Raw genomic sequence first — 24,763 nt, 5'->3', positions numbered from 1 at the left:
TAAGAACGGCTCTATGTTCATTCTCTTTATCATTGTGATCAAAAGAAGAGAAAAAATATGCGGTTTACGTGTTTTTTAATACTATTATTTCTAAATCGGTTCATTGAGGACGCCGTGTGTTCCTCGGCAACAGTATTTAAACAATCGTGGCGAGTTGCTGTTACAAATATAGGCAATGATTTTAACGCTTTTGTACCAATATATTACCAGTCTAAACTTTCCAAGCTGATCAAATAGTTATTATAGGAATGTAAGAAAGGCACGGGTTCGTTTTTAGTCGTTATTGTACCGTTTCAGATATCATAAACATTTATATCCAGATAGTCCTAGTAACGTAATCCGTATAATATAAGAAAGAGAACACGTTCTGTAAATAGAAAAGAGTAACAATACTTATTACAATACATATATAACTGTTCTTGTAATATAAACATAATGTAGTAAACAAAGAATATATCCGGTACTTAAATATGATATTACACATACGTCAAGTAATTGTCTAGTGGCGTTAGAATGACATAACACCTCAAGTGACATACAATGTACATATACAATAAACAAACATGTACAAAACAGTTTACATCAATCACCTACCAGGTCTGAGGGACTGAACTCCTCACTCTCAATCACACATCTCTCAGGTGAATGCAGTTCATGCTGGTTATAACTGAAAACCCAAAACCATGAATGCAATATTAAATGTAAAGAACAATTAGCAGATTATGCTATATTGAAACCAATCTTCAAAAGTCTAATACCACGAAAATACATAATTCAGCCCGACAAATCTACCAAATGCATGATTACAATTCCAACACATTGCAAACACAAATAGAATAGTTAGAAGATCAAATGCATCCAATACTGACCATAATAGTTTTCATTTACTTCGACCAGATCAAATTAAAAGCTTCCAGAACTTTTCAAACGTTTTCAAAAATGGAGGGAAAATCTTTGCAACAATGATCATTACAGTCACCTGACCAATTTCAAAGAAATCACTCAACCATATAAACATATCATGGTCTAAGGGAAACAATAACCAATAACTGGTAAAAAAGTAAATTCAACCTGCATGGATTGTCTCCCTTAAACTCTCAGAATTTCAACTGGGCTAAAAATATTGTGCCCCTTTTCGAAACATTTGTATGGTTTGACATTGTAATCTAACTCTCTTATCAATTGAGTTTTTGTTGGTTCTGTTATCAACTTCGGTGCATAGGTTTCTTATCATCATTAAATACGGCAATGGACGTCTTTAACCTCAAAGGTAGGTTTACACTTCTAATGATTTATTTTTCCTTAGTAGATCGAAATCTTCGGATTTTGAACTGTTTTGACATTTTTTTTTATAGTGCAGTAAGTTATAAATTTATTATAAAAGCCCCCGCCCCCGTTCACACCAATTTTCTAACCCATCCTTCAGCGGTGCTTGTGTTAAAGATTTAAAGTTGAATACAATAATATAGAACCAGTTTCAGAAATAGGAATTCATTACAAACACTTTCCTCACTATCGATACATTTTGACAGCATTTGCATTCCATTAAAGGCTATATGACGCTAGGTCTGCAGACTTCTAACCGTTACTCGAAATCTACAATCGGTTGATCGACATAAGAGTTTTCACAATTAAATACGAATGCACCAACAGGCGTATCAACCCCAGCGCTGTAAGAACTGCGGCTTGCTAACAATCTTATTTACATTATCAATCTGCTACGGACCTGCATTATGCATGAGTAGCTGGTCAAGTAGCGCTGTAATGAATATTCATAAACTATTTTGTGTGGTGAGAAAGAATTGTTATGTAGCGTATCTGCGTCATTACACTATTGCAGTTAACGCAGTTAATGTAATACGGACGAGTAACAACACGCGTTATGAGAAGCAGAATACATACAGAGTTTCAAAATGAACGCGTTCTTAATCAAAATAAATATCGGACACTCAACTATATGTTCTTGCGAGGATCGGTTAAAAAATGAAATCTGGGTAATCGGTTTGATTGGCCGAACGTGCTGTCAGAGTCAAACCGAAAACAAACGGAGACCTCGATTAAGCAGCCCACTAAATACGATCTTTACCTGATACAGACGGAATGACACTTAAACGTTTAAGTTAAGTGATCGCTGTCGCGCAAAATGTCACAGAATGTGGCTTTTCACAACAATCAGATCATGTTGTCAAGTAGCCTCTGATAAGGAATCAAAGCGCTTAAAGCGTTGTAAGGCTTTCGGCCTGCTACGTTTTGTGAGTAAAGTCATGCAATTTGTAAAACAAATAAAACACTAACATCTAAATACGAGTATAGCAAGGGCATACTTAAGGATTTGTTCGCAAATTCTTTTGTTCGATTTTTTTATGGTGAACCCCAATAAAATAAAACAGTGGGATACCCAAATAACTACAAATGTAGTGAGGTATTCTCAATTGCATATGGAGTATTATCTGGAACGTTGTTATCATAAACAGTGCACAGCCACGGGAATAAAATTTAGACATATTGTAGTAAATTCTGCGCTACACTTCAAACATGGGTCATATTTAATTTACTATGGTTAGCAAAATAAATCCAACGACATGCATTTGACATGTTAACATAAATTATGTTTATGGTATATTTCCACAGTGACAGGATGTATGTATGTTATTAATATTGCCCTCAACTTATGTCACTTGTGGACAAAATGAACATGTTTATATCAGTTATTTATATATGCATATGCAACATGCTCAAGACTCTTGGCTGAAATTATTGAGACAAACTGAGAATTCTTCACACATGATGCACACATAACGTAGCAGGCCGAAAGCCTGTTAACACTTTAGTCGCTTTCAGTTTAGTTTCAGTTTCAGTTTTTATTTACTCTCATCACATAATAAAAATATGTGTTTTGAGGTCATCAACATGAATAATACAAAATGTTGTATATAAACATGTAAAAGAACAATATTATATATTAACCAGGCTGATTTATCAGTGACAACGCCAAAGGTTTATAAAACACTATATTCATTAATATGATTCTAATATAAAGCTACATGTGTTTTCTGAAAGTTCCAGGTATCTTAAAATAGCTCATTTTCTATTTTCAGGTGGTTTTGTATATATTCTTGTCGCGGCAAATATCCATCTGATTTGTAAGTAAATTTTCTTTATTAAAGAGTTTTTTTTATCAAAGGTGCACCCATTCTATTGTGTGAAATATGTTCAATTTAAGTCGTTTTATTCGTGTTTTTGAACGAACAGCAACGGCCCTATGATTTATTTAAAAAAATCTACGAAACTATTAGTTTGAAAGCTTTTACCCATTTAGCTGTAACTGGCTCTGGTAAGGCAAGCCCATATTTTTGATACGAATACACCACATAAGTCCGTTAAAGTAATTAATTCTGATATAGAAAACAAGATGGACAAAAGTATTCTGAAACAAAAAAAAACACTACCATGTTTACAACTCGTTTACAAATTGTCACACAAGTGTTGATCGCAAGCCAAACATAATACATATGGTCATCGGCATAACAGAATAGAACAGAACAGAATCTTTATTTAACTTAATCATGTACAGCTCATCGTTATAAACACAGAATGAAAAAAAATACCATGCATGTAATAAATAAGTACTGCACAAAACTAACACATTCAACAGCAATATAATGTGAGAATGTCTTTTAAGATATCATATATTTATGTCTCTTATCGTTAAATCCTCAATACAAAAATTAGTTTTGATATAAATTTAATCATACAGGGATTTCTAACATAATATATAGGGATATAAGTCTGCCAGATGTCATTATACATTGGGCAAACAAAAACAAAATGAAACTCGTCTTCTAGATCGTTTAAATGGCGTACACTTCCTATCTTTTCCAGGGATATTGTTATGTCTTGTCTACCTAGTTCAATATACAAATTATGCGAGGACAATATTAGTTTTATACATTTCTATATTTCATATTATCAAGTAATACCATGTAGTTAGACATTGGAATGCATGCTTAACTTCCATATATAAATACAATTAAGGCTATGTCTCCATGGTAGCTCGCAAACTAGTTATGTATATATATCTTAATTTATTTCTAAATATAGGGACAAATGAATTTATATTAACATACTCAGGGAATAACCAGACATCCGCATAATCCTCTGAGTGTAGTATACTTCTTACCTTAGAGACCCAATCTATAGTCTGTGGATTATCATCAAGATCCCTGTATTGATCCTTTAATATTGCCCCGAGGATACAATTATGTTTGTTCTCTTAGTATAATTTAAGGAAATACTTAATAACGCGAGTATGTCTTTCAATGTATTGCGGAAATCTGCCTAGCTCTCCAAAAAGTGACAATGAACTTGTGGAGCGCTTGACATTAAGCACCCACTTGCAAAATTTCCTATGTACCTTTTCTATCACCTCTGACTGAATATAACCCCATACTTCTGAATTATAGTTAAATATTGACAAAACAAATGCATCAAACAAGTTGAACATTATATCAATAGGGACCTGGTTACGTTTGATCAAAGCCTTAAGTGAGTTCATAGACTGCAATGCCTTGCCAGCCAGTGTATTGGCCGCCTGCATGAAAGATCCACCATAGGAAAATACTACACCGAGATAGTTAAAGGAATTGACAGTTTCAACAGCTTGATCATTGTACGTCCATATATCATTTTTTGCTAACCGACAACCTTTTCTAAACACCACAATATAAGTATTTTCCACATTGACCGTCAGATTCCATTTACAACAATAAGTACATAAATTATTCAAGCCAACCAGAATATACGTGGTTATCAACTCCCGTTTAAGCAGAGAATCCACCACTATACAGTGTATGTTTACTTTATTCACAGCTTGTACGTATAATGTAGATCAACTGTCGGGGAAGCGGAATGCACTTTAGATCAGTCCAACAACTTCACGACATATACATTGTTTGTATATTTATTATCTATTTATTAACAATCTGTACGTACTTGTGTATGCATCGGCCATTAACAGTCATGGAAGCGGAAAACACTCTTAAAAAATATTTTACTCTATATCTCGTACGTCTACTTTATTTACAGCATGTACACACGTGTGTTTGTAATACTGATCAATTGTCGTGGAAGCGGAATGCATTATTGAAACAGTCGACGAACAATATACATCGTACGTCTAATTTATTTACAGCATTAACACACGTGTGTTTAATCAACTGTCGTGGAAGCGGAATGCATCATTAAAACAATCCTTTTACAATATGCACCGTATGTCTACTTTATTTACAGCATGTACTAATGTATGCCTGAAGTGTTCATCGACTATTGGGTCAGCGGAATGCACAACAGTAGAAACTTGCGGCCCGCATGAGGTACAATGCTTAAGACGGGGTGTTCGTATATTTTGTCAGATGTGGATATTGCATATATTTTGTTACATGTAAATAGTGTATTTATTTTATTCTTATAATGAATAGGTTCTTATTTAACCTACGTGCCCATTAAATGTCACGCATCTGGACCGGTAATCAGGAAGCACTCGTGTAGATAGATTACCAATAATACTCGTTATGAATATTTCCTTTTAAGGGTGATGAATCACGTGCGTTTAACGGGGTTCTCACATAGGTCACTACGGGTAAAAACCAATGTAAACAAACAAGCAAGTGACGTAAATTTCTATATGACCTTTTTGACAGAAACTATATATGAAAATATTTCTCAGCCTATACCAGTAAAAGACTATGCTATTTTCTGCTTTTACACGTGTCAACTATTTTAGATTTGCTTGTATTTTAAAGACGTAATCCTAAGTCAAAATTTCAATGCGCACATGTTAACATCATGTTTTGTCGAGCGTTTGAAAATTCATCGAATTCGTTTGCCCACACTTAAATGCAAACACTAGGCATGCTATCTTTTACTACTTACACTAGTTTAACAAGGACGCATTGGTTGAGAATAGACTGAAATACCCTCTATGAAACGTTCTTTGGTGCATTCGTCAGAAATCGATCTACGCAAAATTAAGAAAAAGAAAATTTGAAGAATCCTCGAATTTCATTTTAAATACGCAATCCAATTTGTGCTCACAAATCTGATGACATTAATCTTTTAAGTGTTTAGCCTTTCTCTGTCATTTGACAGCCGTACTATCGGTACATCCTTGAAACAATCCACAAGTAGTTAGCCTACCTCCATCATTCGAACACCGTACTATCAGTACATTCGTGAAACAACCCAGAAGTATTTCGCCTACCTCCATCATTCGAACACCGTACTATCAGTACATTCGTGAAACAACCCAGAAGTATTTTGCCTACCTCCATCATTCGAACACCGTACTATCAGTACATTCGTGAAACAACCCAGAAGTATTTTGCCTACCTCCATCATTCGAACACCGTACTATCAGTACATTCGTGAAACAACCCAGAAGTATTTCGCCTACCTCCATCATTCGAACACCGTACTATCAGTACATTCGTGAAACAACCCAGAAGTATTTTGCCTACCTCCATCATTCGAACACCGTACTATCAGTACATTCGTGAAACAACCCAGAAGTATTTCGCCTACCTCCATCATTCGAACACCGTACTATCAGTACATTCGTGAAACAACCCAGAAGTATTTTGCCTACCTCCATCATTCGAACACCGTACTATCAGTACATTCGTGAAACAACCCAGAAGTATTTTGCCTACCTCCATCATTCGAACACCGTACTATCAGTACATTCGTGAAACAACCCAGAAGTATTTCGCCTACCTCCATCATTCGAACACCGTACTATCAGTACATCCGTGAAACAACCCAGAAGTATTTCGCCTACCTTCATCCTTCAAACCCGTATTATCAGTACATCCGTGAAACAATCCACAAGTATCTAGCCTACCTCCATCATTCAAACACCGTATTATCGGTACATCCGTGAAATAATCCACAAGTATCTAGCCTACCTCCATCATTCAAACACCGTATTATCGGTACACTCGTGAAACAATCCAAAAGTATCTAGCCTACCTCCATCCTTCAAACACCGTATTATCGGTACATCTGTGAAACAACCCAGAAGTATTTCGCCTACCTTCATCATTCAAACGCCGTACTATTGGTACTTCCGTGAAACAATCCACAGGTATTTCGCCTACCTTCATCATTCAAACACCGTATTATCGGTACATCCGTGAAACAACCCACAAGTAGTTGGCCTACCTCCATCATTCAAACACCGTATTATCGGTACATCTGTGAAACAATCCACAAGTATATAGCCTACCTCCATCATTCGAACACCGTACTATCAGTACATTCGTGAAACAACCCAGAAGTATTTTGCCTACCTCCATCATTCGAACACCGTACTATCAGTACATTCGTGAAACAACCCAGAAGTATTTTGCCTACCTCCATCATTCGAACACCGTACTATCAGTACATTCGTGAAACAACCCAGAAGTATTTCGCCTACCTCCATCATTCGAACACCGTACTATCAGTACATCCGTGAAACAACCCAGAAGTATTTCGCCTACCTTCATCCTTCAAACCCGTATTATCAGTACATCCGTGAAACAATCCACAAGTATCTAGCCTACCTCCATCATTCAAACACCGTATTATCGGTACATCCGTGAAATAATCCACAAGTATCTAGCCTACCTCCTTCATTCAAACACCGTATTATCGGTACATCCGTGAAACAATCCACAAGTATCTAGCCTACCTCCATCATTCAAACACCGTATTATCGGTACACTCGTGAAACAATCCAAAAGTATCTAGCCTACCTCCATCCTTCAAACACCGTATTATCGGTACATCTGTGAAACAACCCAGAAGTATTTCGCCTACCTTCATCATTCAAACGCCGTACTATTGGTACTTCCGTGAAACAATCCACAGGTATTTCGCCTACCTTCATCATTCAAACACCGTATTATCGGTACATCCGTGAAACAACCCACAAGTAGTTGGCCTACCTCCATCATTCAAACACCGTATTATCGGTACATCTGTGAAACAATCCACAAGTATATAGCCTACCTCCATCATTCAAACACCGTATTATCGGTACATCCGTGAAACAATCCACAAGTATCTAGCCTACCTCCATCATTCAAACACCGTATTATCGGTACATCCGTGAAACAATCCACAAGTATCTAGCCTACCTCCATCATTCAAACACCATATTATCGGTACATCCGTGAAACAATCCACAATTATCTAGCCTACCTCCATCATTTAAACACCGTATTATCGGTACATCCGTGAAACAATTCACAAGTGTTAAGCCTACCTCAATCATTCAAACACCGTATTATCGGTACATCCGTGAAACAATCCACAAGTATCTAGCCTACCTCCATCATTTAAACACCGTATTATCGGTACATCCGTGAAACAATCCACAAGTGTTAAGCCTACCTCCATCATTCAAACACCGTATTATCGGTACACTCGTGAAACAATCCACATGTATTTAGCCTACCTCCATCATTCAAACACCGTATTATCGGTACATCCGTGAAACAATCCACAAGTGTTAAGCCTACCTCCATCATTCAAACACCGTATTATCGGTACATCCGTGAAACAATCCACAAGTGTTAAGCCTATAATAGCCTAATATGTCAATTAAATAATCATTGGAAAAGTGACGTCCACTCGGACAGGTATGTTATGTCAGCAATACCAACATCGTACTATCTCGTCCATATTACAGTTTACTCGTAATTTCTCACAATGTTCATCTCGTTTTAGGCGTGCTTTTCGGACGCAATTTCAACATCAGTGGGGATACGCCGAGACTATGGCTGTCGGGATTCTATGGTAAATTTTAGTGTATAAACTTATATAAAGATTTGTGGCCCAACGGGTATCTAGTATTATTCAAATTATTGCTTGCTTATATTCGGTAGAAAGCTTAGTCGATGATTGTATGTTGTATAACGAATGGAATGATAAATTCCGATTATATGACTTGTGAAGTAAATGTTTAAATTGCAAAGTATTGATAACAATACCATCAATTACAAAGTAGTATGGTCTGTATGAAGTAAAATGACAAGTGAAGCAACTGGTAGACTTACGCCAAACACTCTCTGAACTCGAAGGAATAGAAAATAACATACGCTGAACATGTCGAACGTTCATATGTGTAAACACGCACATTGATATATACATTACAATAGACACACATTTGCTATTTATAGGTGTGTACCAACCAGCTGATAGGACGACGCCGATCCTCCACTGGTGGAATTTTGATATGTTCACAGTGTTGTCAGGGTGACGTGTGCAATTCCAACCTCTGTGGGGAAACAGGTATAACACACCATTTCATGGCTTTGTTTGAACTGAATTGGTGGTTGCTGAATGAAAGGAATTCCTTATGAAAAAAGGAAAAAAGAAATTGCAGAATAAGTCGTTATATAATTTAGTATTACGTATAAAATAAATTATGCAAAACAGCTACAGAGGTGCGCCAAGTTTTACACAGTAGACAACAATATGTATGCGAAAAACTAAAAAAACAAGCTCAGTATCAGCAAGTTTAAACATAAACCCGGTTTAATGGCACTGGGCAAAGGCCAAAGACATTGAACATAAAAACAAAAACATCACAAACAAGAAACATGGAAAAACAGCACAAAACTCAACAAACAGCACAGTGCATACATACTATACATAAAAAATAGGTTTGCTTATCAAGGATTGTTAGATACCGCCTTGGAACGGTCAGTAATGTTAATTTACTGGGGGTTTAAACCAGTTTAAGTGCACAAACCTCACTCTTATCCCAACAATCCCGAATAAATTAGTAATGTAAACGTTTGAATGTCACCATATTTCCAGGTATTTCATCCAACATTTGCCTCTGAAGCTATTGCCATAATCTCGTTGAAATTAGTAATTCTTAAATTTTCTATTCAGATGTAAAATGTTAGGTGTGTTTTATCAAGGATTGTTAGGTACCGCCTTGGAACGGTCAGTAAAATGTTAATTTACTGGGGGCTTAAACCAGTTTAAGTGCATAAACCTCACTCTTATCCCAACAATCCCAAATAAAGAAAAAACGCAAAAGATAAATCTTATCAAAGTATGCATTAACTTGAGGAAACTTAACGATGAAACAAATAATAATTAACTTATAGGTAAACCCCAAGTACTTCTATGATTAGAGATTCCAACTCTATCTGCAGACGGAGGAATACAATTCAGAGCACTTAATGCAAAAACTTTTCAAAGATACGATGCAGTCTTTTTTCGAAACACCCAGTATGACCTTGAAAAAAACACTATCGTAACTCTTCCCAAGTCAACACGATCACCAAGGATTAACCACGATCTCGATGTATTTCCATGATTAAGAAGGTCGTGGGTAATCAGAGCCTATATCGTGACGGTTAAAGCTTTACATAAAGAGCGTTTTTGCCGTGAAGACAATGACGTCTCGACGAATTTATAAGAAAAAAAAATTATGAATAGGTTCACACAACTGTTAAATATAAATATTTACTCAATCATTGCTATCTGTAGCCAGTTTTCGAGGTCAGCCTCTTTACCCAAAATATACCCTTTATAACTGCTTGCGCAATTAAAACAAAAATGTAATGTAGAAGTATACCAAACACATATAACTGCATCGTTAAGCATCGTGTTATAAATGGGCTTTTCCAGGTTTTCAGTTGCGAGGTGGGCCAACTTGTTTCGCCTGTGACCAGTTCAAAGATCCTGATGCTTGCAACCAGATTCAACATTGTAGTCGTGACGAGGTGTGTTCTTGGCTTAAAATAGCGTCTTACAATGTTTTCTCTCGTATTATGAATACCGCTTAATTGTTAAAGGTTTTGTGTACATTTGTTTATACTGGAGATGTTTTTCGGCACTAAACCCTTGATAGAAGTGCTTTGCATTGATCTTTCCGAAATATGACTATGACATATTTGTATAGATTAAAGAAGGATACGATATGCAAGGCGTCTATAACATTTAGAAATAATTACTCTCGTTCGGCTGAACTTGTTAATTTGTCCTAGTTTTATGAATTTGATAGTCCTTGATTATTTACAATTTTTAAATTTTATAGCGGCTACTGTATAACAAACGACATTCTATAAACGACTGGGATTGATTCTCGAACACTAAATAAAAAAAATCATATAAAATAAATCGTATTACCAAATACTTTCTGTATGCTATAGACCTCCACAAAATTTTATTTACTCTAAACAAACATTTCAATGTATGGTTACCAATTTTGCCACGACATAGCCAGGATTGACTCTGATTATCATACATTGCATTGAGTATATAAGCAAAATATAATGTATATATTCTTGTTTATTATCAAATTGATAACCGTAGAAACAAGTTTCATCCAAATTGATGTCATCTGCAATAAAAATAACCCTTTATTTTGTTTTCATAACATACAAAGTGTAAATCATTTCCAAGTACAACAACATTACGTTTGAAGAACTGTTAAACAATTTGAAGATTTTATAGCTTTTAAAAATAGCCATACTCAGCCAAAGTCGAGTTTCTTGCCCAGGATATTTTCAAGTGTTTCCCTGTCAGATATGTGAATTGCTCCCAGACATCTCAACCGTAACATACAGTCATCTGTACACAAGCGGATGTGCAAAACCTCAGGTAGGAATACATTATATCAGCTTCGTTTGCAATTAAAGAAGAACGGTCTTAACTTTGATAAGTCAGTGCTTAAGATATCTTTAGTTTGCATGATCTTAAGTCATCACGCAGTTATACATAGGAGAAAAAAACTGTGTTTATAGTCCTAGGAGAAAGACTGTATGTATAGTTAGACCAAGGAGAACAAAGCTGTGTTTTTTGTTAGACCTAGGAGAAAAAATGTGTTGATAGTCAGACCTAGGACAAAACTGTGTTTATAGTTAGGTATCGGAGAAAAACAGTATTTTAGCTGGAGAACTGCAATTACATTAGAAGTTTGAAGTAGATATTTTGCATGTGATGGAACTAAGAAGCAGTACACTTTCATAAAGTAAGATCAAGTTTAGGATGTGTTGTATATAAATATCATAAGAAGTGTTAAATAATTGGCCAATGTGCATTTTTTTTCACAGAAACAGATCAATTGACCTGAATACAAATCAAAACAGTTTGCTAAAATAAGATAACGGTAGCGAATGTAAACTTATCCATTACTGACAAGCCCGAGAGATTACCCCTTACACTTAAACTAAACCAACTATAAAACGGGAAGTCGGAAACACCGTCTCCGTCGCCTAGTGGTTAGGCATCCGTCTACGGAGCGGGAGGTCGTGGGTTCGATCCCTGGCCGCGTCATACCAAAAGACGTTAAAAGTTGGTACAAGTAACTTCCTTGCCTGGCGCTTGGCATTTAAAGGGTAGTGCTTGGAAAAGTGGTGTACTCAGTACTGGTTTAACCCAGGAAAGTTGTACCCCGTGTATCGGTGCTTTACACCGATCACGTAAAAAACCCAAGGGGTCTCTTCAAAAAAGAGCTGGGGTATCGCACCCGGACTTCTTTGTATCCCACCACTGTCTCTTCAGCGTGCTGTCCCTTCAGCAAAAAGGACCCCGTTGGAAATAAGTGCATGCACTTTCACGGGTTATCCTTGACCGCAAGGTCTAAAGAAAAACATACACAACAAGTAATTCTCTTTTTGCTTACTGTAAAGCCAATTTGACTGAATGGGTAGCAACAATCAGTCACTGTGGACAGGGTTGACACCCACCACCCGTAAAATTGTACGTCAAATGAACTATTTCCCGTCAATATGGTGGGAAAATGTTAAATTACACAAAACTCACTATTTTAGACTGCAAACCTTGTGTACAAGATGAATATATTTTAGTAGTTGTCTGCATAAAGGGTTAAATCAACGGTCTTAACCAATCTTTATCGGATAAATAATGATTGCTAATGCTTTTTCATCACATGAAGATCGCAAAATAAATAACTAAGGCTAACTTTGATATTAAGAAGAAATAAGTTGTATTCCTAATAGTTACACGCAATTGTCTGTTACCATTTTTTATAAATGCATTTTGTTTGCCTACACTTATCATAGTGAGAATACGTGACCATCATACAAGACATATTATTCACGTTTGTAGGGTGTCTTATACGTCCACTGAGCCGGGTGTATAATATTTTGTTTATATATCAAGACTGTTTATATTTATCATAATTGTTTATAGTTATTTAACATTACACATGTGACTATAATAAACGAATTTCTTATCTTTTCCCCCAGCTCAGATTAGAAGATCCAAATATTTGGCCATGCTGGAAATTCTTATCTTACCCACGGTCAATGATAAAAACGTACCCGTATGGAACTCCTTTTTTATTGTCATCACACAATTACCTTCCCTGTTGAAGACCGTCGTCTGTTGCATCATGGAAACCGTGTCTTGTGGCAATATTTAGAATCCTAGTTAATTACCTAGCTATCACCATAAAAAAAGTTTTCACGCACCTTTCAAGATAAGAATTTATAGTATGGTTAATTTTTTGGATGTAAATGTATTAATGTACTGTTGAGAAAACAAACGCCTGATTGGCACAGGTCAATAGCGAACATTCACATCCAAACTCCGCTAGGGATACGTGTAAATATATATTAGCGAATGTGAGATCCAATAGATATTAATCGTAATTCATTTTCAGACCTGCGAAAAAGAAAGAAATGACATTCTGCTATTGATACAGAGTAAGTTAATATTTACAAAGTAAATACATTGTTTTTATAAAAATTTCCAAGATAAACTCAGTCTTCAAGCAGAGGACAGTGACTTTAACACGTATTAAAGATTTCACATGCATGCAGTGTATTGACTGATAAGGTTTTTCACCCGAGTACAGGAATATATGTGACTAGTCATACTTTATATAAAACTAGTCCTGGAAGCTTTAATATTATTATCATCAAAATTCTTAAACAAGCAATTGAATAATAAAATTAACCAAATTAATATTTAATATAAGTTAGAATACAACCTTCATTTTAAGCCAATGAGATTGCAGAGTAGGCAATTAATAAGAAGTAAACTTCATTAAGAAAATCAACTTTCTCGCGTTTTTAAAGGTACTACTACACCCATTCATCCGATACACTCCCTGCGCCCGATTTTGCGTTGAGACAATGAGATTGTATTCTGAATTGCTAATGCTCCGCTCACGCCGGTCATTCTTAATAATTCAGAATTTAATTCTTAGAAATTGATTTTCATCTTTTTTTTATCACAATATCAGTAATTACCTTCTTACGAGACGCAATAATTTTGAAGATCACAGCCTACATTTACAGCCAAAGAAATTTCAGATACGCAATCATTCAGAACTAGGTCACTAGGTGTTATCATTAAGATTTTCAACTTTCGCGGGTGTTTAAAGGTCCGCCCAGTGTCATTCATCCGATACACTATCAAAGATTTGGCGGTGACAATGTATCAGCCAATGAGGTTGTATTCTATGGTGTATTCTAAGTCAGTTCACGTTCGCTCCGCTCAATCCGCCCATTCTTAATAATTAAGATTTTAATGCATGTCATATACCTATTACTTACCGCGCCTCTTTCACATCTGCAGAACTCATTTGCACAGACGACGTCACTTAAAAAAAGTGTGTTTTGTTTGCAGACCCTGTGTGTGGCACTAGGTGTTGCAACACCTCCCTGTGCAATTCCGGCAACTGTAACCACAACAGTCATACAGCAGTTTCGTCCCCTACACCGACCGCCGCCACTGCAAATGGTATATTTACCTGTGATTGTCTTTAACCGATACGATATCTTATTAATGAAAAATGTATGCCAATTGTTGCTCACATCATATGTAATCGAAGTGTTCACAGTTGCCCACTTGTTGATGTTCAAGTTTTAAACAGTCGTTGTAATAATAAAATGTACTTAATCGTACGTATATCATACATTGCCTGTTAAATTTCTGAAATAAATTAAACGAATTCGAGTGCGGGTTTTTGAGTTTTTATGGGAAAGTGTGAGCGATACCGCTGGGAAATATAAGAAATATAAAAGATTGAAATTTTCATCCGTTTTGGATTTAATACACCTCATTTGGTAAGCCACATGTGTGGTGTTATGCATTACCGTTTGTATGATAAAGGTAAATACTCTCCATTTACCACTGAATGAACAGTTTGTACTTTGAAATATCTTTAGAGACATTATTGTAGAAATCACACGAACTCAAATTCTTCTCAATCTTAAATGGAAAAGAGATGGTTGAAAAACTTTTGAAATACAATCCTGCATAGCCACTCCATAAATTACGGCGTAATGTTGCATCTTCATGCAACAGTTTAATGTTTGTTAGATCCTCGCCACCTCTATTCACTTTCTTTATTTAGGTGCTTGCAATCCGGATCCATGTATTCATGGTATTTGTTTCTCAAGAGGTGCGGACTATCTGTGTGACTGTGACGCAGGTTTCACCGGACAGCATTGTGATATAAGCAGTAAGTTAGAATATTCATTATAATTAATCATAATATACATGGTATATATATACAAGCATGTCTTTGGGAATCGATCCAAAGCTCTAACACGATGTAACGCGGCCTGTTCATGTCGCCTATGCAGCACTTGTTATCCAAGCGTTACCAAACCTTAACACAATGTTATGACTTTGACCTCGTCTGTTCGAACAACAGCTATATCACCCGATAAACACCTGAACTACAAACCGGCATACCAACTCTTTTTAGATACGTGTATTGTTAATGCATCTTCATGCAACAGTTTAGTGTAAGTTAGAACGTGGTATACTCTATTCCCTTTTTATAGGTGTTTGCCATCTTCATCCATGTATTCATGGTATTTGTTTCTCAAGAGGCGCTGACTATCTGTGTGACTGTGATGCAGGTTTTACCGGACGGCATTGTGATATTGCCAGTAAGTTTGAATGTTCATGAATCATTATATTACCAAACCTAAACACACTGTCATTTGACCTTTTACATCGCAAGTTCGAACAACAGCTATGCCAGTCGATTAACACACTAATTATGGCCAAATAGTAAAATGTTACCGATTTGACTCTCAATTTCCGCTCTCAAGCTTGGGCATTTCGTATCCAACCTCTACCAAGCCAGGCTACATTGTAGGTTAGGACACTACTCTGCAAGATCATTCTAACGTGAAACAAGGCATCGCCTTCAATAGGATCACGGGGCAGTTATACAGTCACATTTTCTATATATCTGTAACCTGGTAGATATATACTTCCCAATATTTTGAAAGGAGTTATAGCAAGTGTTAATGGGTACACCAAGGCAATGTCAATGCCTCAATTTGTTTTCGAATAAAACCCAGAATCAACCTGTTATCAGCAGCTCAGCAAACTAATCTTTCTGAATTATATTCTATAACTACAAAAATCTTGTGTGATACTTCTACACGTCAACTAGTCTGTGCGTGTGCGTATGAATTGATATTTTAATTATTAAGATATTATAAATGAATTATAATGGAATCGTTTTTATTTTCTTTAAGACAATGCTCACTTGACTTTTACAGAAAAAACTTTTAGTTTGTATTGCATTAGAAATAACTTACAAAATATGTTTCAGTAATTGAGCTAATCTAAAGCCGCTGCATGTGCACTGCGCTTTCACGGTGCTTAAGCTGCTCTGTCGGCGTGTTATTTTGCATTGCCTACAAAAACGATATCTCCCTCAATCCACCATTCTTCCATTTATATCCATTATCCATTATGTTGGATCGAAAATAATTTCCATACATCATACTTTGAATGATAATGAGAACTATCTCGCTCGACGTACATTCAACTTTCAAGACGGATCCAAAGACTACGGAAAAATATCCAACGCTCAGGCGCCGTAAACGCCGCATAGCAGCATCGCCGCATAAACGTGATTTTTTTCGTTTATGCGGTAATTTTCAACGCATAAACAGGGCGACCACGTTTATGCGGCGACGCTCAACGCATAAAGCAGAAATTGCTTATATGGGGCGCAACTGTGCCTTTTTGCCACATAAAGAGGATTAACTTAACCATTTATTATATTAAAGCTAAAAAATAGAGTTCTAATATTTATATAAAAGCGATGATGATGATGATGATGATGATGATGATGATGGTGATTGTGAGGATGATGATGATAATGATTGTGAGGATGATGATGGTGGTGGTAGTTGTGATTGTGGTGATGATGATGGTGGTTGTGATGATGTTGTTGATTATTAGGATGATTAAGATTAGGCGTAGCATATTACTGTCATTTCGAAAAAAATACGGGAAAAGTATGCAGGCAAATTGGTCAAATTTAAGGTAATGTTTTAAAGTTGAGCCTAAATTGAAAGTTGAAAATAAATTATGACTCCCCTTGGAGTGTTAACATCTACATTTTCTTGGTTACAAATGACTAGTGCATAATAACATAATGGAAGAAAGGCGTCCATGATGACTCTATATCAGTCATCTGAGTCCTCTTGTTCAAGTGCCCAAAACTAATGTTGTGTTGAAATGTTTGGAAACTATATAATCTTCAAAAGTTTTCCATTCGCTGCCCTGGTAACCAGAGATAAAGGCTGATGACGTGTATTTCACAATCGCACAATTACCAGTGGTTCATGACAAGGAAATAATTCTTAGCTCATATGAGCACAAAGAGCACATGAGATTGTTGGATTTCAGTTGCTTGTCCGTCGTTTGCAATTGACTTTTCTAGAAACGTTTGAAATGACATAGCGCATTGTCAAGGGTACATGCCCGTCAGTCTGACAAAAAGGCGAGAGTATATGATATGTCATACGACGATTCATTTTTCCGATTGTCCCAAATGACGGTGTTGTGCGTTGTCGTAACATAATATATCCCTGCCTTTAGACGGGCAAAACGTCATTTCAACCTTTTCGCAGAAAGATCGATTGGGTTGGTTCACATTTAAACCGATCTTACTAAATCTTTGCCAGAATTTACGTCTCTTTAAAAGTCTAGTTCAAAGCTTGGTTAAGTAGACAAAAACTAAAAAGTACGATTTTGATGAACATTTATCAGCCACTATTGTATTAGTATGTGTTTTAATTGTTTTTATGCGGCGAGAGTGTGCCTTTTTGCCACAAAACAGTCCTATTTATGCGTTGAAAATCAACGCATAAACGTGGTCGATTTCGTTTATGCGGCGATGCTGTTATGCGGCGTTACAAGGCGCTCAATATGAACTATGTAGCCACAAATTACTGATTTACCTTAAACATAACATGTTGATATTCCTTAGGAAAACGTTGATGCTCCGCGCATGTAACTTTCGTGGAGATCGGACGAGCTCTACCACGGCACCAAGCCCATATTTACTCTAGTTTATCGGTCCTTGAAGTATCAACATGTTAAAAACTTCACTTTGTCGGCTCTAATACTGAAACATGTCTTACAAAACATAGTTAAGCTATTTATGGACATATTCGATCCACAGCTAGATCGTAATATTAACTGTGGATTTAAAGCCCTTACATAACCAATCTCATCTTAACCGTTCTCTACCTTGAACAGTTTTTATCCAATCTTTATTAAAATTGACTACAAGGTTTAAGGCCAAATTCTATCAACAGCCATATCACGCTACCCACTCTCGGGTTATGGCTTTCAGTTACATCTGTACACCGATTTGACGTGAACACAATCATAAACCACTATGTGTCCAACATAGCTATGCTGACTGGGTTATGTGTTTATAGATGCTAAAATGTTTATGTTATTTCCTAGTGGGCGACTCATGTTCATCGAACCCCTGTATCCACGGAACATGCTACTCGAACCAGAATGGCTATGTCTGCCAGTGCTTCCAATCGTACGGTGGTCAAAACTGTGACACGACTGTCATCCATTCGCCTAAAACACAAACACCAAGTAAATATAGTAATTTCCTCGTGTTGGTAGGCCAGTGTAATAAACACTTGAAAAGGAAGAAAATGGAGTTTAATGGGATTAGAAGGAAAGTTGAAGAATTTTATTAAAGACTGTTAGAATGTGCGATCTTGAAAATGATGTTGTATTGGCGATAAATGTCTTGGTGAACTTTAGATGTAATATAAAGCGTCTTGATACTGGGGTAGGAAAGGTATGTCTCCAAACAGAGACAGTTTTGGAGGTATAGTATTTCGTTTGATCAGACTATCAAGAAAGTCCCATCTCTGGTTGGCATACAATGGACATTTAATAAATGAATGAGTGGTACAAGCATACCCGATCCTCTCATCATGAACATGCACGTGAAGAAAATCTGTATCATGTTAAAGCGGATCGAACAAAGTATCGTATGGAATAAATACCGCACAGCATAATTCATTTTCCGTTCGATATTACAAGTAGTTTCAATAAAGAACATACTCGATCTACTCTCAGTGATATTTAGAAATAAACATTAGTTATTAGCAAGAGATATCTTTGTAAATGACAACACAATTGGGTCTGGCAAACTATAAAATGTGGCTACAACGGAAGCACAACCTCATTGTAAATAATACAATTGTACATTTGAAAATGTTCCAACATTTACTTTTCACTTTGGCTGTGAACATTTGGCAAAGTGTTTCACCGACGTGGAATTGTGTTGTTTCTTTCTTGAAAACTCGTCAAATAATGAACATCTTAAAATGAATGTTCACATTATGATAAGATTTATAACCCATGATTATTTTCAGTCCCGTGTCAAACATACTTATTAAACCCCACTGGAATGAGTGTACAATTCAAATAATTCGCCTACTTTGAAAATTGTAATTATTTAATCAAAAATAAACTTTCCCGAGTAGCAGCAAAATAATTTACTTCGTCCTTCTTTCAATACAACTGGACATGTTGCTTTCTTAAAACGAGTATGTTGGGGTAAAACATTTTCGAGTTCGTTGTACGGTTAAAAATCGATTATCCTCGCTAAAAGAGGTATGACGCAACTTGGCGCAATTTCAATATTGCCGATAAATTGCTGTGTCTTTTGAACGCAAACTTTCATTAGTTTGATAATCAATATTAATGGAATTAATTGGTACAGGCGAAAAAGTGGTTCTCAAAAAGTATACACTTGATATATTGCAAAAGCTATTGTTAGTGCACATTCATGACCAGGAGTTTGTTTCCAAGAACATATATGTTGGGAATATGGCTCGAAAAATTCATAGGATAAGTATAATGTTGGATCTCATTCAAATATGTAAAAAATGTAGTATGAACAATTCAATATCATTAACGAAAGAATATCTTAACATGTTCTAATCATCGTTAAATTTGGCTGTTAATGCTTGACTATAAAAGTTGCGTTGCAATACTGTATAATTGTATATGAACCAGTCATTTTTTGCGATAGTTTGCATAACCATCAACAGTGTTTGCAGTTTGCAATTAATATTATATTTTTATAATACTATTTATTTTATCTGTATTAGCAAATCATACATATCATGTATATTTTCTGATCTAGTAATTGAATATACTATTGATTATCAGATCCTCGAACAGTTCTTATTCTATATCCGAACTCCCTAGCTTCATGGAAATGCGACTTCATCGGAGTGTTGAATGCCATCAGGAATCACGAGTCTGTTCACCACCCAAACGGCAGTGCCTGCCCCGCGGGAGGAAACCCTGGAGAATCATTCCTCTACCAATACTGCCACCCTCCAAGCATGGACTTTCAAACCTGGCAGATTGATATCCAGGTAGGCCTACCGTACATGTAGGTTTCAAAATTTTAATTCTGGTTTCAAGCATATGACCGACAACAAATGCCATTTAATTGCGTTGTTCCGGATCGTAGGTAAATCATGTATTTCCGCCCATTTGTAACGTGATATGAACCGATGGTTTTCCTTTATAACGCGGCCTTATTTATTCATAGAAATGCCGTTACTGGGTAAAACAAATTTATTCGTAACTAGCAAACTCTTATAATTTTGGAAATGCATGTCTAAGAATAGAAATTTTAAATTGAATTGTCCAATTAATCATAACATTGCAACAAGAAATGTGATATTGACCGTTAATATGACATAAAAAGCGGTCTCGTTTTATATTCCACCACTGTAGGTCAGCGCAGTCTGCTCCCAACTGAAGCCAGGTGAACCAGTGGGCTATTACCTGAACGGAAACAACCAGAAGCCACTCGGTATAATGGGCGTGTTCATGGGCTGCACCAGCCCCACGTCATTTTCAGTGAGTTAAACCGCGTTTGGTTTCCATCTAAGTACATTCGTTTACAAGTTATAAAATAAACGATTCGAAAACATTGTTAACATAGCGTATAAAAGATGTTACAGAGTAAAAACAAATACGTTATACATGTTATATAATGCTATAAACGTGTATTGTTACGGTACGAACGTTTTCCAATAATGCACGCTTTAGGTACATTCGCTTTAAAACGTGCACGTTCTTAAAAAAGTTAGTAAGTTGCGTCACATTAGAAAACAACAACAACATCAACAACAACAACAACAACAACAACAACAACAACAACAACAACAACAACAACAAAATAATAATAATAATAATAATAATAATAATAATAATAATAATAATAATGATAATAAAGATAATACTAATGAGAATAATTACCAAAGTATTTATCAGTTCAATACTTGTAGTTCCATAAATAAGATATTAGTTCTCCGCTTATTTTCAGATTGCAATGCAGCAATGCGGCAGTGGTGTTGTCGTCGAGGATATTGGGGGCATGTTTTTAAATCCCGATTATTTCTACACCTTCGATTGGCATTAACTATTAATGTTGTCTCATTGAGAGAGTTGGTGTATGGACATGTCGAAGTTTGATTATTGTTACCACAAAAATATCTACTTTGAAATGGCTTTTGGAATTTTTTTTATGAGTTTGGGCCGATGAAATAAAACAAAATGTAGGATATTATACTGTTTTAATATCAATTGTTGTTTTCTCATGAAGACCCTTGACTGTGTCTATACATTCACGTCTAGGCGTGTTTAGAATACTTTTGGATAACATAGATGTCACAGGGATGTATGGTAGCCTCCCATGAGGTAGTTTGAACATTGGGTGATTAATAGAACCATGCAGCGGAGCAATGCGGTGGCATTGTGGCACACATTCTCTCAACATTTTAAGGCGTCAATAACCTCCGATTGCTTCTACTTCAATTCCGAAGCAGGTAGATCATACACATTGCTAATGGCATAGAGCCCTACGCCCTTTATTATCTACTACATTGCTACAATTATATAGATGTATACAACTTGTCACAGCTCAAAAATCTATAAATAAATCCTATATATTATATAACTACGCCTGCACATTTTCATTCCTAAATGCAAGATATCAAAAAATGTTCAACATTTTCACTTGCAATTTAAATCTGCAAGGATACTCGTGTATTGTGATTAAAACAAATGTGTGAACATTTGCATGTAAGTGCCTCAGATCGAATACAGACATCGTTTAAAGACGGTTATACAATACGAAAACGTCCAGATCGGTCATTGCAAGGGCTTGCTAAATTGTTAATACGTTTAAAATGATAACCTTTTACTTTAAGGCCATTTAACAACTTTCCCTGAACAGCGAACAACATACCACAAAGTTCTGTTAATGAATTGTTCTCACTATTATTTCTACCGCAATATATTAGCATGTATGTTATACGGAACTCCTACAAAGCAAAATAAAGCGGCAATATTGCTGTTGCACTGTACCTGTAAAATATATATTAACACTGTTAAAAACAATAATTAGATGTCATAAAAAGTTAGTCTGATCATTATTAATATTATTTTTTTTATTGTGATTAATATTTTTCTTATTATTGATATCTTTATTATTATCGTTAGTAGTAGTAGTAGTAGTAGTAGTAGTAGTAGTAGTAGTAGTAGTAGTAGTAGTAGTAGTTATAGTAGTAGTAGTAGTAGTAGTAGTAGTAGTAGTAGTAGTAGTAGTAGTAGTAGTAGTAGTAGTATATACATGTATAGCAAAGTGAAGTTGTGCACAGCCGAGTAATCTTCCGTTGTTCACTCTTTCAAAATCATGATTTATCTGTAGGGTTAGTTTCAAATTATTAATGGGACAGTAGTAACTTGACGCATGTATACATGGTGATGCGAATCATATACATCACAATAGTAATACGTACTATGTGGACCAATGGTTGCAAGGTTATCAAGCCCGCTACTCAATTGCTTTTGTCCAAACAGATGTGCACCGTGTAAGTTCATAACTTTACGTCATAATAGTAATCTACTAAAATACAAATTTAGTCCGGATCATTCTTCAAAAACTGTTCAGCGGAATTGATTGAAACTTGTAATATAGTTGAGCAAACGAAAGTACTTAATAGATGTCAACACATCCTCCGATAGCAGTGTTGAATTGTACATGAAGATGCGGGCCCTAATTTCCAATGTTAAATCACTTAATACTCATTCTATAAATAAGCTTAATGTGGCGTTTGGAGGACAATATTTCTATTTCCTTTAAATGTGTCTACTGAGCAGATATATACTATTTTAATTTCCATGAAAGGGACTTTGAAGATACCGAGGCATAATAGCGGATAACTGATCGAAGAGATGATATTTTTCAGTGTGATATAATGGACAGGTGAAAAGTCAATAGGTAAACAAAATATCGCCACATTGACTAAGAATATTTTCCAACAAATATTGATTAACATAAAACCAGTACAAACGCAGCCTTGCATGAGTGACACACAGTTTGCGGCCATCGTCTCCGTGGCCTAGTGGTTAAGCGTCCGCCTACGGAGCGGGAGGTCGTGGGTTCGATCCCTGGCCGCGTCATACCAAAAGACGTTAAAAATTGGTACAAGTAGCTCCCTTGCCTGGCGATCGGCATTTAAAGGGTAGTGCTTGGAAAAGTGGTGTACTCAATACTGGTTTAACCCAGGAAAGTTGTACCCCGTGTATCGGTGCTTTACACCGAGCTCGTAAAAGAACCAAGGGGTCTCTTCGAAAAAGAGCTAGGGTATCGCACCCGGACTTCCTTGTATCCCACCACTGTCTCTTCAGCGTGCTGTCCCTTCAGCAAAAACAAAGGACCCCGTTGGAAATAAGTGCTTGCACTTTCACGGGTTATCCTTGACCGCAAGGTCTAAAGAAATACATACATACATACAAATACATCGTCCTATAGGAGATGTATAAACACCTTTCAGCGAAAATAGAACTTTTCCAAGTAAGAATTTAGTAACAGTTGAACAAACATAGAACCATAAAAATGATATAAAGAAATTAGTGTCGTATGCAAAACTACATATGGTTGACTGTATTTTTCGAATTATGTCATTAATATATATGTTTAGCGGAGGCTAGGTACACCGGCTATCCCCCATTTTGGATGTATAGAAGAATTCGAGACTAGGCCAGATTCCCCCAAATGTGGATGTATAGCGAATGTCGATGCTAAGTACGCCGGATATCCCACATTTTTGCTGTATATGGGATGGCAAGGCTGGGTTTACCGGATTCCCCAGTTTTGTCAGCATAGCGCATATTGCGACTAGGTAGGTCGGATTTCCCCCGTCCATTTTGGATTTGAGACCCATAATCACTATAAAGAGGATGCCGAGGCACTCCGTATTCCATAATTTGGGCGGTATAACGGAATCCGTAGCTAGGTTCGCCGCCCCCCTCCAAAACAAATTTTGACTGTACATATTTTAACGAGGATTCGCCGGTTTCCTTTTGGCCGTATAGCGGATGCCGAGGCTAGGTTTGCGTG

General features: G+C 36.3%; 1 protein-coding gene across 2 annotated transcripts; it reads left to right on the top strand.

Moving 5' to 3' along the window:
• The first annotated feature begins 1,210 nt into the window (after positions 1-1,210).
• LOC128203502 (neurogenic locus notch homolog protein 1-like) lies at positions 1,211-21,922 on the top strand. 2 transcript variants are annotated; one of them, XM_052904939.1, is made up of 15 exons: positions 1,211-1,270; positions 3,099-3,143; positions 5,290-5,372; positions 8,770-8,838; positions 9,222-9,333; positions 10,690-10,784; positions 11,590-11,664; positions 13,691-13,733; positions 14,662-14,775; positions 15,392-15,499; positions 15,828-15,935; positions 18,769-18,912; positions 20,548-20,720; positions 21,088-21,213; positions 21,683-21,922. In XM_052904939.1, the coding sequence occupies exons 1-15, from the start codon at positions 1,249-1,251 to the stop codon at positions 21,776-21,778; spliced, it is 1,413 nt and encodes a 470-aa protein (XP_052760899.1). In that variant the 5' UTR covers positions 1,211-1,248; the 3' UTR covers positions 21,779-21,922. The 2 variants fall into 2 exon arrangements, with proteins under 2 accessions (XP_052760899.1, XP_052760900.1); XM_052904940.1 differs by lacking the exons at positions 1,211-1,270; positions 3,099-3,143 and adding an exon at positions 4,900-4,950.
• The last annotated feature ends 2,841 nt before the right edge of the window (positions 21,923-24,763 follow it).

This window comes from Mya arenaria, chromosome 9 (genome assembly GCF_026914265.1).
Source record: "Mya arenaria isolate MELC-2E11 chromosome 9, ASM2691426v1".
In the NCBI taxonomy this organism is placed as follows: domain Eukaryota; kingdom Metazoa; phylum Mollusca; class Bivalvia; order Myida; family Myidae; genus Mya; species Mya arenaria.
Note: the sequence above shows the minus strand (reverse complement) of the source record. Positions and strands in the feature narration are given on the sequence as shown.

Excerpts from the sequence above, each read along its gene's own strand:
- LOC128203502 (XM_052904939.1), top strand. The coding sequence starts at position 1,249 with ATGGACGTCTTTAACCTCAAAG. Across the intron at positions 3,144-5,289 it reads GGCAAATATCCATCTGATTT|CATGTACTAATGTATGCCTG; the intron begins GTAAGTAAATTT and ends CTTTATTTACAG. Across the intron at positions 10,785-11,589 it reads AACATTGTAGTCGTGACGAG|ATATGTGAATTGCTCCCAGA; the intron begins GTGTGTTCTTGG and ends TTTCCCTGTCAG.